The sequence below is a fragment of the Scylla paramamosain genome, chromosome 25 (genome assembly GCF_035594125.1).
Source record: "Scylla paramamosain isolate STU-SP2022 chromosome 25, ASM3559412v1, whole genome shotgun sequence".
Taxonomy (NCBI): domain Eukaryota; kingdom Metazoa; phylum Arthropoda; class Malacostraca; order Decapoda; family Portunidae; genus Scylla; species Scylla paramamosain.
Window position 1 is genome coordinate 4412501 of NC_087175.1, and position 15000 is coordinate 4427500.

Here is a 15000-nt window from a genome sequence, read left to right on the forward strand (position 1 = left end):
GACCCTAGTTGGTTAAATCAGATGAAGTTTTAAGGCAGAAGAAGAAGTGATATCATGTTCTTGTAATAATAATAATAATATGTGTGTGTGTGTGTGTGTGTGTGTGTGTGTTGACCCAGATTGGTGTGTACCGTGTGCTGTCGTGTGTGTGTGTGTGTGTACTTTTAAGAAGCTTAGACTTATACTTGGAGAGAGAGAGAGAGAGAGAGAGAGAGAGAGAGAGAGAGAGAGAGAGAGAGAGAGAGAGAGAGAGCCTTGCAATGAAGGAGAGTATTTAAGAGAAAAAGAAGAGGGAGAAAAAGGATCAAAAGAGAGGAGATGAAAGCTGGAATAATAAGGAAAAAAAGAACAAAGTATGAAACAGAGAGAGAAAAGAAGAGAGGAGATTGGAAGAGAAAAAGTGAAATAGGAAGAAAAAAAATGAAATAGAAAGAAAAAATGGAGATAGGAAGAGAAGATGAAATATATGGAGAAGAGAACAGAGAGAGAGAGAGAGAGAGAGAGAGAGAGAGAGAGAGAGAGAGAGAGAGAGAGAGAGAGAGAGAGAGAGAGAGAATCATCACCACCATCACCATCACCATCACCATCACCACTATCACCACTATCACCACTAATCCTATCATTCCCACCAGCCTCATCATCACTAAGAACGACTATATTGCAGAAGACAGGCGTGAGTGTCAGCAAGTGAATGAGCGAGTGAGTGAGAGAGGGAGAGGGTGTGCATGGCTGAGTGGGGAGGGGATTATGGCAGAGAGTAAGCTGTGCGCGTGACACAGACATGACTGGGTGAAGTGTAGTTAGACAGGCAGAGAGGTGAGGGAGAAATGAAGCTGTGATATTTTTAGATAGAAAAAGAAAGGGAAAAAATTTGAAGTTGTTATTTTAGTCTAAGTTTTAAGTAATTTTGAAAGACTCACATCTAAAAGTATCATTGAATATTAAGTTAACCCTTTGATTGCCACTTGCTACACCTTTCCCCTAATTACCAATCACTCTGAGACATCTTTACTTGTTATGCAGCTTCGTCCAATCTGTGAACTGGGAAGAAATTGCAAAATGTATCAGTTTTTCATCGCTAACTTTATTGTAGGTGCTTGTAAGGACTTCACACAGTGCTTCTGCTGCTGCCAACTGTTTGGTGTTGCAGTGAAAGTGTTAAGCTTTTTAGTAATTGTAATTTTTTATAATAGAAATTTCAAACCTTCCAAACTCTATTCCCACGAAAAATAAAATAAAAGAGAAGGAAAGAAGAAGAAGAAGAAAAAAGATTATGGTATTTTTTTAAGTGGGGAAAACTAAACATTTATTTCCCTATCACATAAAAGGAAGTAAGGTTGTCTAGGGTTGCCGAGTGTACAGTTAACAGGTGCTGCAACAGCCAGAGGGTTGAGAGGTGTAGGCAAGGTGTGACTTTGTACCATTTTGTAACATATTTTTTCACTGTTCCTTTTCACTTTGCTCTATATCAGAGGCAAGGGAGATGAGGGAGACGTGAACCTGTGATATTTTTAAACAGGTAGGAAGGTTGAAAGAAACGGATAAAATAATAGAGATATCATTTTGTGAAGGGATGAAGGCAGTGGTGTATAGAACTCTGAGATTTTGACTGGTAGTGATGATATTAGACTTGTTACTTGGCTTTGAGTGACCTGACCAAGATTTTACTGGGCTTCCCCCAAGAAAAAAAAAAAAAAAAAGAAACGAAAGAAGAAAGGGATGTATTTAGTTAATCCTCTGACTAGTGGTGATAATATAATTGTTACTTTATTTTGAGTTATCTTAAAAAATTTTTCTGAGCTTCCCCTAGAAAGAAAAGTAGAAAAGAAAGGAAAAGAAAAGAAAGAAGGAAGGAAAGGAAGGAAGAAAGGAAAGTAGAAAACAGGCATTGAAAGGTTTTTGTGTGGCTCATCCATTTCATCTATTACTCCTCTTGCTGTCACTGGCATGTATGGAAACTGTATTCACTTCCACCACCACCACCACCACCACCACCACATTGTATGAAGCTGGAGAGTAAAAGCTGTGTGGGTCAAAAGTTTAAAAGGTGAAGTTGAAAGTTTAGAAAAAAAAAACTAAGACTTTTTTTTTTTAAGGATGCTTATGTAAGTCTTGCATCAGAGAGAGAGAGAGAGAGAGAGAGAGAGAGAGAGAGAGAGAGAGAGAGAGAGAGAGAGAGAGAGAGAGAGAGAGATGAGGGAAAGTGGTTTAAGAGCAAAAACAATAAATAAAAAAAGAAAAAAGTGGCAGAGAGAGAGAGAGAGAGAGAGAGAGAGAGAGAGACAGAGAGAGAGAGAGGAAAAAAGTGGTTTAAGAATGAGAAAAAGAAAAAAAGAAAAGGATCAAAAGATAGAGAGAGGGAGGGGAATGGTAAAAAAACAAAAAACAGACAAAACAAAACAAAGAAAAGGCTGAAGAAGTGACATTTAAAGAAGATAAATAAGGAATCTTGACAACAGATAAGTGGATTTGTCAAAGGATGCTTGAATCTTGCGTCTGATAAGGAGGTACGTACGTATTAGTAAAGATCAGACGAGAAAGCTGGAAAAACACACGTGAATAACATAGATGATGCCTTATATAAGGAGTTAATCAATAGACAGACTAATAGCTATGGTGCACGTTGCCAGAATTGCATCTTGTAGAGGCAAAAATACGTAGTTGAAAATAGATTAATACTGCTGTGCGCGAAAGGTGAGCATTAAATAGACAGATTATAGATACACAAATAAAGGAAAATTGATGAATACGGAAGTTTTAAATAAAGTAGAAAAAAATGAGGAATATGAATAGACAAAAAAAAAAAAAAAACGAATAGATAGATGAATAGATGAAACTTAAGGAATATGCGAAGGAAGGAAATAAGATAGACAGACAAACAGATAATAAAGTATGTCAAGGGAATACAATCAGAGAGAGAGAGAGAGAGAGAGAGAGAGAGAGAGAGAGAGAGAGAGAGAGAGAGAGAGAGAGAGAGTAAGGAATGAGGGGAATGCAAAGAGCAAGAAGTAAGTCTGTTGGAAAGGTCACAGACAGACAGACAGACACACAAAGGATTTAATTCACTGCCCTGCCCATTCTTACTCTCCCCCTCTCCTTTAGAAGTTCAGACAGGGAGGGAAAGGGAGAGGGGAGGGAAGAGAAGGAAGGAAGAGGTGAGAGAGGCAAGTAGGGAGAGAAGAGAAGGGAAAGGAAAGAAAGGAAGGGGAGGGAAGAATGAGAGAATACGTATAGGGAAAAAGAGAAAAAGGTGAGAGGCAAGGGAGAAGATGAAGGGGAAAGTAGAGAAGAGAAGGGAAAGAAAGGAAGGAGTGAAGGAGGAAGGAAAGATAACTTAATATAGGATGTTAGGGAGATAGGAAGGAATGGAAGAAAAATAGAAGATAGGGTTGATAAGGAAAGAGGGAGGGAAGTTGTGAAATAAGGGAGATAGAAAGGGGGAGAGAGGGAGAAAGAAAGGAGAGGGTAAAGGAAGGAAGAAAATGAGAAAATTGAGTAAAGGAAGGGAAATTAAAGGAGGAGAGAGAGAGAGAGAGAGAGAGAGAGAGAGAGAGAGAGAGAGAGAGAGAGAGAGAGAGAGAGAGAGTTGAATTTTCTTACACTCTCTCTCTCTCTCTCTCTCTCTCTCTCTCTCTCTCTCTCTCTCTCTCTCTCTCTCTCTCTCTCTCTCTCTCTCTCTCTCTCTCTCTCTTTACTGTTTACTTTTTTCTACTTTTTATTCTGTTAAGTCTTGTTTTTGTTCTGGTTCTTTGAATATTACAAGAGGTTGTAGTTCTTGGGATATGAGGTAACGTCTCTCTCTCTCTCTCTCTCTCTCTCTCTCTCTCTCTCTCTCTCTCTCTCTCTCTCTCTCTCTCTCTCTCTCTCTCTCTCTCTCTCAAAAACTCATTGAAACCACTTCTCTCATCATCGTAACCTTCACAAACCTTAATATTTTTATTTATTTATTTGTTTATTCTATTTTCTCCTAATGCCGAATGTAGGTCATGTCTGTCGCCTAATAATTGGATCTTTTATCACTGCCGCATATTAACTGAAGCGCTCTCATCCCGCGAACCTCACTGAACCGAGCCGTACTTGTTTGTAGGTGCCGAGATGCGTAACTTTACCGAATTCGAGATGTCACGGCTTATCCTTCATGGTCTCCGCCGCCAGATGTCTGTAGTGTCGTCGAAAATTAAATGTGGACAGTCTTCAGTCTTTCTATTTATGAATGTTTGTCTATGTACTTACAGGAATCACTCGCATTTCAGTCTCCTAAACCATATTTGTTTGTTTGTAGTTTTGGATTTTTTTTATATATATTTTCTTAACCGCACAAAGTGTATCTATTTTTTGTTTGCTTATATTTATTTGTTTGTTTATTTGCTTATTTCTTTACTTCCTCGCATGTCTTACTTTTTATTGTTTATCTATTGATCTGTTTATTTGTTTTATTTATTTAGTTACGTAGTTATTTTATATATTTTATTTAAAAAAAATTCTAAACCACAAAATTTAAAAGCAAATCATCTTTACTTAAAAAATTCTAATTACTAATATTTAAAGACCCAAATTTTAAATCATCTCCATCGCCTTAACTACAAATTTAATTAATTTTAGGCTAGAAATTACTTAAGTTACATCATTTACTCATCTTCTTTGACTAATAAACCTGATGTATTTTATAACAAGCCTGATGTATTTATAACCAGAGTGTTTGGTCATCCCTTTCTCGTATTAATAACCTCACAACTTTATTTCCTATATGATTATATATTTTTTTGCCTATTCTTCTTTTTCCTCTTCTTCTTCTTCTTCTTCTTCTTCTTCTTCTTCTTCTTCTTCTTCTTCTTCTTCTTCTTCTTCTTCTTCTTCTTCTTCTTCTTCTTCTTCTTCTTCTTCTTCTTCTTCTTCTTCTTCTTATTATTATTATTATTATTATTATTATTATTATTATTATTATTATTATATTATTACCTTATTTTCTAGTTTTTGTCCTTAGTTTCTTACACAGTTTTTGTTTTTTATTTTCTTGTTTTTCCTTACTTCATCCCTCTTTTTCTTAGTTTTTATTATATTTTCCTTATTTTCCTATTTTATGGTCTGATTTTCTTGTTAACGCCTTGTTTTCTTATTGTTTATCAATTTTTTGTTCTGTATCTTATTGCTTCTCATTACTTCCTATCTTATGCATGCCCTGATTTTGTTTCCTTATTTCCTAACCTTATTTCCTTATGGTCTTGTCTTTGGAAACTCACTAACTATCTTCATCACATCATGTTCTTTTCCATTTATTTATTTATTTATTTATTCTTCTTATATTCAAAGAGGAACTCACAAAACCTTCATATATTAAACCTCAAATCATCATCATCATCATCATCATCATCATCATCATCATCATCACTTCACATTATTATTTTTAAATCCTCTTTTGTTTTTTGCTTATATATGAGTAGTCCAATCTGTTTACTTAGGAGGGATCTGAGAAGTGAGGCATCCAATCCTTTCTGTTTATGTGCGTTACCCCTGGTGCTCTTGTCAGTGGTGATGGTGGTGGTGGTGGTGGTGGTCATGGTGTTTATTATTGTGGTTTAATCCACTCTTGCATCCTGTTCAAGCTTTTTATCATCTTATTATTTTTTTTATATATTATTAATTTTATTTATTAATTCTATTTTATTTACTTATCTATTTCTTATATATTTATCATGGTTGTCAGTCAGTCAGTCACGAATTCAGTTAAGTCAGTTTATACGAGTAAGTCAAGTAATTTTTCTACTTATTCTGTCTTTCAGCCACTCAGTCAGTCAGTCAATTAGTCAGTCAGTCAATTGGTTTGATAGCTATCCAATTACGTCAGTTTATTAGTTTTCATTCATCTGGTAATCCTGCCAGTCAATCAGTCAGTCACTCAGATAGACAATATTCAGTTAACCAACTAACTAGTTTATCATTCAGTCAGTTAATAATTCAGTCAAAAAGTCAATCATTCTCTTAGTTATCCTGTCAGTCAGTCCATCAGTCAGTCAGCAAGGTAGTTTTATCAGTCAGTCAGTCAGTCGGTCAGTTAGTCAGTCAGTCAGGTGTCCAGTCATCCAGTATTGAGTCATTGGTCACATCAATAATTCAGTCAGTGAGTCAGAGAGAGAGAGAGAGAGAGAGAGAGAGAGAGAGAGAGAGAGAGAGAGATTAGATATTGTTGTGTGTTTCCATTTTTTCTTTCCTCATCCTCTTTTGTATCTTTTCTTCTTTTTTCCTTTTTCTTTCTATCTATCTTTTTTTTTTTCATTTATCTTTCTACCTTCCTGTGTTCTTTCATTATTCTTTCTTTCCTTCTTTTATCTGCATTTTTTTTCTGTAATTCCATCCTTTCTTTCATCATCATTATTTACTTATCCATATCTTTTATCACCATCATATTTCTTTTTCCTTTTTCATTATTATTTTTCTAATTTTTCCTCCTCCTCTTCCTCCTCTTTCCTCCTCCTCCTCCTCCTCCTCCTCCTCCTCCTCCTCCTCCTCCTCCTCCTCCTCCTCCTCCTCCTCCTCTTCCTCCTCCTCCTCCTCTGTTTGTACCTGTTCCATAAATATTTGAAGGAGAAAAGGTGCCATTGTGTGTGTGTGTGTGTGTGTGTGTGTGTGTGTGTGTGTGTGTGTGTGTTTCCAGAAGCATGACCTCAGACACTGCTCCTTATGCACACACACACACACACACACACACACACACACACACACACACACACACACACACACACAGAAGAACATACATTAGCATTTCTCTATGTTTCTGCCAGTGTGTGTGTGTGTGTGTGTGTGTGTGTGTGTGTGTGTGTGTGTGTGTGTGTGTGTGTGTGTGATACAAACATACTTACATATACATTACATACTAGGAAAAGTTATAGTATTCACACACACACACACACACACACACACACACACACACACACACACACACACACACACACACACACACACACAAAATGCTCTTTACAACAAGTAGTGAACACAAAATGTCTTAATCTCTCAGCATGCAATTGAATCGTAAACTACTCTTGTTAGTTTACTATGAGAGAGTAATGAAATGTTTTTTTTTTTTTTTTTTTTTTTTTTTTTTTCAGTGTATGAATTTAGTTTTGTGTCATAACTCATGTAACTTATCTGTCTTTCTACCTATCTATCTTTAGTTTTGTGTTTCTCTCTCTCTCTCTCTCTCTCTCTCTCTCTCTCTCTCTCTCTCTCTCTCTCTCTCTCTCTCTCTCTCTCTCTCTCTCTCTCTCTCTCTCTCTCTCTCTCTCTCTCTCTCTCTCCCAACCAATCAAGAACCAGCCTACCTTTCTACCAATCTACCTTCCAAATACCATGCCATCCATCTACCTATATATCTACACCCACCCACCCTCACATCCACTCATCCACTCACCTCTCCATCCCTCCACTTGTGTTGCAGAGCTGTGTTTCCTCCGGCTGGTGTTCCTGGACCTCAGTGGCAACAGAATATCCACACTGCCGACCGAGTTGAGGTTTATGGGCACCCTTGTCACCCTGGCCCTGGACAACAACCCCCTTGCAGAACCCCCCAGCCAGTGTGAGTGTTGTCTGTCTGTCTCTGTCTGTCTGTCTGTCTGTCTTTTTTTTTCTTTTTTTTTTGTGTGTTTTTTCTTTTGTGTGTTTCTCTTTATCTGTCTTATTTGTGTCATTTTTGTGTATCTCTCTCTTGTCTGTTTTATCTGTTTATTAATATATTTCTACTACTGTCTATTTGTCCATCTCTCTCTCTCTCTCTCTCTCTCTCTCTCTCTCTCTCTCTCTCTCTCTCTCTCTCTCTCTCTCTCTCTCTCTCTCTCTCTCTCTCTCTCTCTCTCTCTCTCTCATCACTATCATGATATTTTCTCCTTTCATTATCATTGCTGTCTTTGCTCATCTTTTTCATTGCACTCATTCACCATCATCCTTCACACATCCATGCTACAGCCATCAAAAAAATAAAAAAAAAAAAAATAAATAAATTGATGCCCAGAAAGGTGATGTACAAAATGCATTAGACCAAACATTAAATTACTGATGCCCCTCCTCCCCACCCCCTAAAAAAAAGAACAAGAAAAAAGGGAACATCCATCGAACTACAGCATCCATCAACACTCACTGCACTATTGGAAAAAACTCTAACCTGGTATAGGAAATGCTTGAAAAAGGAAAAGAAAAGAAAAGGGGGTTGGGGGAGGAAACTGCTGAACTATTTTGAACTATTTTGACAGGATAGAAAAGTGTTAATCTTAAGGTAAAAAAAAAAAAAAAAGAAAGAAAGAAAGAAAAAAAAAACTGACACATACTGGGTCACATTCTGAAACACTCCTGGCTGCACCTCCACTACTTTCAAAAGGCTCCACTACTTTCAAAAGGCTCCACTATCTGAAATGACAGGTTTTCAAAGAGCGTTTTTCACCACTCTAGTGACAGCTTAACAAGACCTCTACATTACTAACCAGAGAAACACCCTTGAGGACCCGTGTAATAATTTCTGTGGCCTTTGAAAATAGTGGCGAGAGAGCAAAGCATTTCTGACTCTAGGCCTATTTTTTTGTATTCATAAGTTAGGCTTATAGCAGGTAATAGGTCTAATACTAGTGCAGCCACCACTCATCCTTGTCATCGCCACCCCACAGCTGTGCACAAGGGGCCGAGTGCACATCTTCAAGAGGCTGGAGATGATAGCAGCCAAGGAGGACAAGAAGAGAGGCATTCTTTCCACTGAGTCGGAATTCAGGAAAACGCAAGCACAACTTCGCAAGGTTTCCTCCACCTCCTGTACTGATTTCAGGTGCGTTTGTGTGTGTGTGTGTGTGTGTGTGTGTGTGTGTGTGTGTGTGTGTGTGTGTGTGATGGTGGTGTGTTGTGTTGTATGTGTTGTGTTGGGGTGTGCCAGTGTGTGTGATGGTGTCTTGTGCTGTGTGTGTGTGTGTGTGTGTGTGTGTGTGTGTGTGTGTGTGTGTGTGTGTGTGTGTGTGTGTGTGTGTGTGTTGGGGTGCGCCAGTGTGTGATGGTGTTTTGTAGTGCTGGGGGTGAAGTAGTGTGATATTTAGTGTAAATTCATCTGTATTAATGTGTCAGGGTGTAGGAGAAGTGTGTGAGGTCGTGATGTGTTGCCAGTTACACATTTACAGGGCAAACTAACTCATAATCACCTGTACCAGTGTGTCAGGGTGTGCAGTGAGGGCGAAGTGAGTGTGTAGTGTCACCTGCCTCACACTCACAGGGCACCTCTCTCAATATGCACAACATTTTAAAGGACAAAAATTTTTAATCATTATTTTGTGCTAGTGTGTCAGGATGTGGTGTGCAGTGAGGTAGAGTGACATGTACATCTCTCAATAAACACATTTTTTTAAAGGAACACCACTCATAGTTCGTTATTCGTGATTCACCTATACTAGTGTGTCGGTGTGTGCAGTGAGGGTGTGTGTGTGAGGTGGGTGTAGGTGGTGTGTCTTGCCAGCATAACACACACACACACACACACACACACACACACACACACACACACACACACACACACACACACACACACACACACACACACACACACACACACACACACACACAGCCTCATCTCAACCTTACTCACATCGTTGTTTCTTCTTACCACCAAGGATGTTTTTCTAAGCCGTGTTTATCCCCAGGCCAGCACAAGGTGGGTCTGTTTCTCCTCTCCTGTAAATATTCTTCAGTCTCTTATCTTTCAGAATATTCTTTTATGTGAATATTTCTCTGAGCTTTTATTGCATAACATTTTTTTTCCTGTAAATATTTTCTAGTGTTTTCTTGCAAGTATTTTCTGGCCGTCTTCCTGTAAATATTCTCTAGCGTCTCGTTGCAAATATATTCAGTCTTTCTGTAAATATTTTCATGTTTATCATCCATCGTGACATGAACACAAGTCACGACACATTAAACTTGTTATTAAAGAGAAAAAAACAAAAATCTGAAACCACCAGTGTTTATTCTTTCTATCTTAAATATTTCCTAGTCTGTCATGTCATACAGTAGTGAGAAAAGAAAAACCCTCGGAATTTCCTTTCTTTTCCTTCCTGTGGATGTTTCCTAATCTATCACTTTTCAAAACAAGTAGGAAAACTCAATATATTAGAATTACATAAAAAAATGCAGAAATATAATAATTTTCTCCCTTTTATATACCCTCAAACAAAATGAATGCTATAGAATCAAAGTTTCAAGACACATCCTCTAATTTTGAATAATCCATTTGACTTTCTTCTTTAGGGAGTGGCACCTCAGTGGGACCTTTTTTCTTCCTTTTTGTTGACCTAGATCAGTGCCCCTCTTACTTAAAAAAAAAAAAGATATCAGTCATCTTATGTATCATTCAAACTATCCATCCATTCATCTACCTATCTCTGTATCAACTAAATTTACATGCTGTGTTAGTTGTCATTCTGAGGCATAGAGTTTATCAGCAAGCCAGCCCTCTCAGCCACCCAAGTCCCCTCCCTGTGCTGTCTCTTCCACTTCAATACAGGAAGCTGGTGCTGTCTCTCACTGCATTCACTGGTGTATCCCTAAAAACCTGTGCAACTTCAACTAGAGCCTTTTGAGAGTAGCGGAGGTCTGGCGTAGAAGTGTTTCAGAATGTGGCGCAATGTGTCTCCTTGATTTCTAGGGAGGTGGAGACCCAGACATCCACAGCCGGGGAGGGAGGCCTGGGTGTGGTGGGTCCCTCAGGCGGTGACACAGAGGAATGGGCAGTGTGGAGTACTAGTGCTGTGATCCTGGTAGTTGTAGTGATCTTTGTAGCTCATGTAAGTGGGCATGGTGGTGCGTGTGTGTGTGTCTGTATGTGTGTGTGTGTGTGTGTGTGTGTGTGTGTGTGTGTGTGTGTGTGTGTGTGTGCATGGGTGTGCTCTGTGGCTTGGGCGTTTGTTTGTTTGTTGGTTGCTGATCTGTAAAGCTTGTTTGGGTGTTAAGGGAAGGTGTGTGTGTGTGTGTGTGTGTGTGTGTGTGTGTGTGTGTGTGTGTGTGTGTGTGTGTGTGTGTGTGTGTGTGTCACTGTCTGTTCTGTTTTTTGCCAGGGTTGTGTGTGAATGCTCACTCTGTTTCTCGCTCTATTTCACTGTTTTTCGTATTCTTTCTCTCCTGGCGGATGTTTGTTTGTTGATTGCTGAAGCTAAGGAACTAAACTAAGTCATCCTAAGTCTGTCACTCTCTCTCTCTCTCTCTCTCTCTCTCTCTCTCTCTCTCTCTCTCTCTCTCTCTCTCTCTCTCTCTCTCTCTCTCTCTCTCTCTCTCTCTCTCTCTCTCTCTCTCTCTCTCTCTCTCTCTCTCTCTCTCTCTCACTGTCTCTGTCACTCTTATCTTTATTAGGCATAAATCTCCATTAAAAGGAAATTATAAGTTGATGTGAATCTCTCTCTCTCTCTCTCTCTCTCTCTCTCTCTTTTCAGTTATAAATCTTGAATTAAAACATAAATTAATTATAAATCTAATAAATTTTCCTCACTTTCTCGCACTCATTTCTTCATTTTCTTACCCTCCCTCCCTCCCTCCCTCTACTTCCTCCATCATAAACCTCACTAAACCACTCAGATAAAGCCATAAATCATTGCAAACCTAACACACCACCACCAGCACAACCACCACCACAAGCGTTCATTGTACCAAACGCTTCAGACAAACACCACAGAGTAAAAACCAAGTAGGAATGAACTTTCGGCTGGGGGAAGGTGTTACAGCAAGGTTCAGGGTAGCATTTCATTATACAACAGTCCGCTAGGCAGTGTGTATTGGTTAGCGTAGCAGGGGAGGCCTCAGGAATGGTACATTGTCTCTGGGGAATTCAGAGTAATGTTTTTCGTATACCACAGGCTGTTAGGTGATGTGTTTATTGGTTAGTGTGGTGTGTTGGGGTAGTCAGGCGTGGTACTGAACACCTTAATGTGGGCTGAGATGAGGGCTGTGTTATTTCCTTAGGTGTTGTGCAGCTAGTGTTTGCCGGGTTGTGTCTGCTGTTTTTGTTAGTGTTTCCTAGGACATCCGTGCAGTGAAGCCAGAATGTTGGACGTAGGTGTTATGTAGGTGAGGTAAATCTTTGCGATGATACTCTTGTTCCTTCATTTGCTTTCAGTTGGGAGTGATTTGGCAGGCTTCAGTTTTTATGTACACTTGTTCTTACTTCCTGTATCGTCAGCAGGAGTGATTGGGCAGGCTTTGGTTTTTATGAGGATACACTTTTTCCTCCATTTGTCTGCAGTGGGTGGTGGTGATTGGGCAAGCTCAAGCAGGGTTGAGTGTGTTTTCCATGTCCTTTGTCACAGGTGTACATGTAAAGAAAAGTGGCTTGAGTTTTTATAATAATACACTTGTTCCTTACTTCACCCACTTTCAGTAAGCAGGCACTGAGTAGGCTTGGGTATTTTGTGTTTTGTGTTTGGTCACTTGTCCACATCTGAAGAGAGAGTTCCTTGAGGCACAAGAGTGGTGAGCTGTGTGGGTCTACTACAAGGTCTGCTTTTCCTCCACCAAGCAGTGAGGAATTGGTGAGGCTGCGTGCCGGCCTGCGGGATACTCTCAGCCAGTCAACGCCTGTCTTGTACCCAGGCAATGCTACTGCCCAGCAAGTGTGTACCATGCCTCAGTGTACCCCAGTATGCCCCACGCCTCGGTGTGCAGCAGCAGCACAGCAGCATTCCGCACTCCCTGGTGTTGCTCTGCCTCGGCCCTCTTGTGCTCTGTGCTATGCTGCTGTTCTTCTCTTGTTGACATTCTGTGTGGGATGAGTGCCCTTGCCGTGACTCACCAGGGTGTGAGGGATGCGTGGCAGTGGTGGCCCGACTTAAGAGTGTGGAAATAAGTGGTGGCAGAAGGAAAATCATGTACTTAATCCTATAAACTTGTGTTAAAAACCTGAACCATATTTCACTTTGATTTTATTTATAAGCAACAGAAAGAGTAAGCTTTAAAATGAAAGACAGGTATTGATCAGTTATCATTGGCACTGTCTTGTGAAACCTGAAGTTGTTCCCTTCAAACTTATGACACTGTAGGTGAGTAGTGCCATCTGGTCCAAATGCTCAGGGACAAAACCCACACACATTTCAAGCCAAGGCCTGTGTGCTTCCCCTTAGAAAGAAGATGCTTATATCCAAACACACACCTAACATTGTAACAGAAAAGAACCTGAACAAAGCAAGTCCCAGGCAAGCTTTACTCAGCCCTGATCTTCCTAACACCTGCAAACACTCCTGCCTGTGGTGTGTTTGTCATGGCTGTTCAAGACTCCTGCATGTCACACTGATTCAGGACTTGAGTTGAACACAATGCAGGTAGAAGCTGTGCTGTCATATCAGGAAATTACTCTCTGTGATGTTAGATGTAGGATGTGTGAGGGACAGGAAACACTGCAGAGCAAATCATCCAGTCATTGGCCAACATGATCACTCTCCCTGAAGCAACACACACCATTGCAATGCCTGCCAGTGCCTGGAGCTGCCTTGCCTCACCCACCGCTTGCCAGGCCCTGCACCGCCACACACCATGCTCCTCCTGGCTGTGGGGTGTGGCTGCCCTGTGCCTGGTGCTGGTGTGGAGGGTGCTGATAAGGCCTCATTGATGGCTTGCTAAAGAGTTGTGACTGACCTCAACTCTGCCTCGGAATGCCATATTATGTTGATGTTTCTTTGTCATGCAGACCTGCTGGCTTGTCATGTGCTGTGTGATAAAAGAAGAGGTGTCTCTTTAGCATTTATAAACCACTTCTGTAATTGTAATGTTGATAATGCAAGGTGGATGTATTAAGATGCTGTGGTTCTTAATCCACAGAGTCTTGTAGGGCACTTTGTTTGAGGTGCCAGTACTCATCCAGTGGGCAGGCAGATGACTGTTGGGTGCACTGTGTGTTTCTTCAAGCAACACCCAACACTGTAACCAGCTTTGTACAGGGTGTGGGCAAGGGGGATCTGCTCTGCTGAGACTTGTGGCTCACTACGGAAGCAAAATAATTTCTTAATGTGATGTACAGTGCAGATAAAAAAAAAAAAAAAAAAAAAAAAAAAAAAACAGCAAAACATGATGCCTATAACACTGCAGTAAGCGGTGGTCACTGCTCACTGTGTCCTGTGTGTGGTGCTTTGCTTCAACGGAGAAAATTTAAGTAACTTCTCTTGACAGTGGAGGAGAAGCATTCCTGGGAATTGGGAAAAGCTTTCTGTTACATCTCACCGACAACTTCACTGATTTCACCACATCATTGTTGATGCAGCACAATGTAGATGAAATTCTTAACCACATATTTGTTTTTATAAGAACAAATTGCTTCACTCACCCACAATACCTGTAAATACCAGTAAGCCACTCCTGTCCTCAGCTAAAGAAGTGCACATCTGTGGCGGTTATTGTGGCAAAGCATGGCTGTGAGGGAACATGACATGAAGCAGAAGCACTTTATAATTTTTACACATTTCATCTGCCACAGCTTCTAGAGAAAAAGAGAATGATGGTAGTTAAAACATTAGAAAGTGTTTCTACTTAGTCCATGTCTTCTTGTTACCAAACTCCTGCCTGTGTCTCTGTTACAGCAGCAGCAGCAGCAGCAGCAGCACTGCACAGAGATAAATGTCTCCCTTCCATTCCAGATTGGTAAATGGTTTCTTTGAGCCGCGGCACAGCAAACGCAGCACGGTGGACAGTGGGTACAGCACATGCGACAGTGTGGACCAGCGGTGGTCGCAGGAGAGCCATGAGGTGAGTCACAGGTGCCTGGTGCACTCCTGAACCTGAGCCGGCCTGAGTGAGTGTCTGGTGGTAGGAGTGAATGAGTGTGTGGGTGAGCGCTTAGAAAAATGACATGGGAAGGTTTATATGGATCACTGATAAGGAAAAATTACCTGGAAGAGTGCAAATGGATGAACAAAAATGAGAATGACACTAAGACATGTAAGTATTTAAACTGAAAAGCCATTAAGTACACTTGAATCAGAAAAGATATTAATGAACAGGAAGAAAACA

General features: G+C 40.2%; 1 protein-coding gene across 1 annotated transcript in view; it reads left to right on the forward strand.

The window, feature by feature from the left end:
• Positions 1-15000, forward strand: part of LOC135113005 (DISP complex protein LRCH3-like) — a 93243-nt gene that overhangs the window by 53423 nt on the left and 24820 nt on the right. The window contains 3 exon segments of the mRNA XM_064027924.1: positions 7433-7570; positions 8611-8803; positions 14628-14736. Coding sequence (XP_063883994.1) covers positions 7433-7570; positions 8611-8803; positions 14628-14736 — 440 coding nt within the window.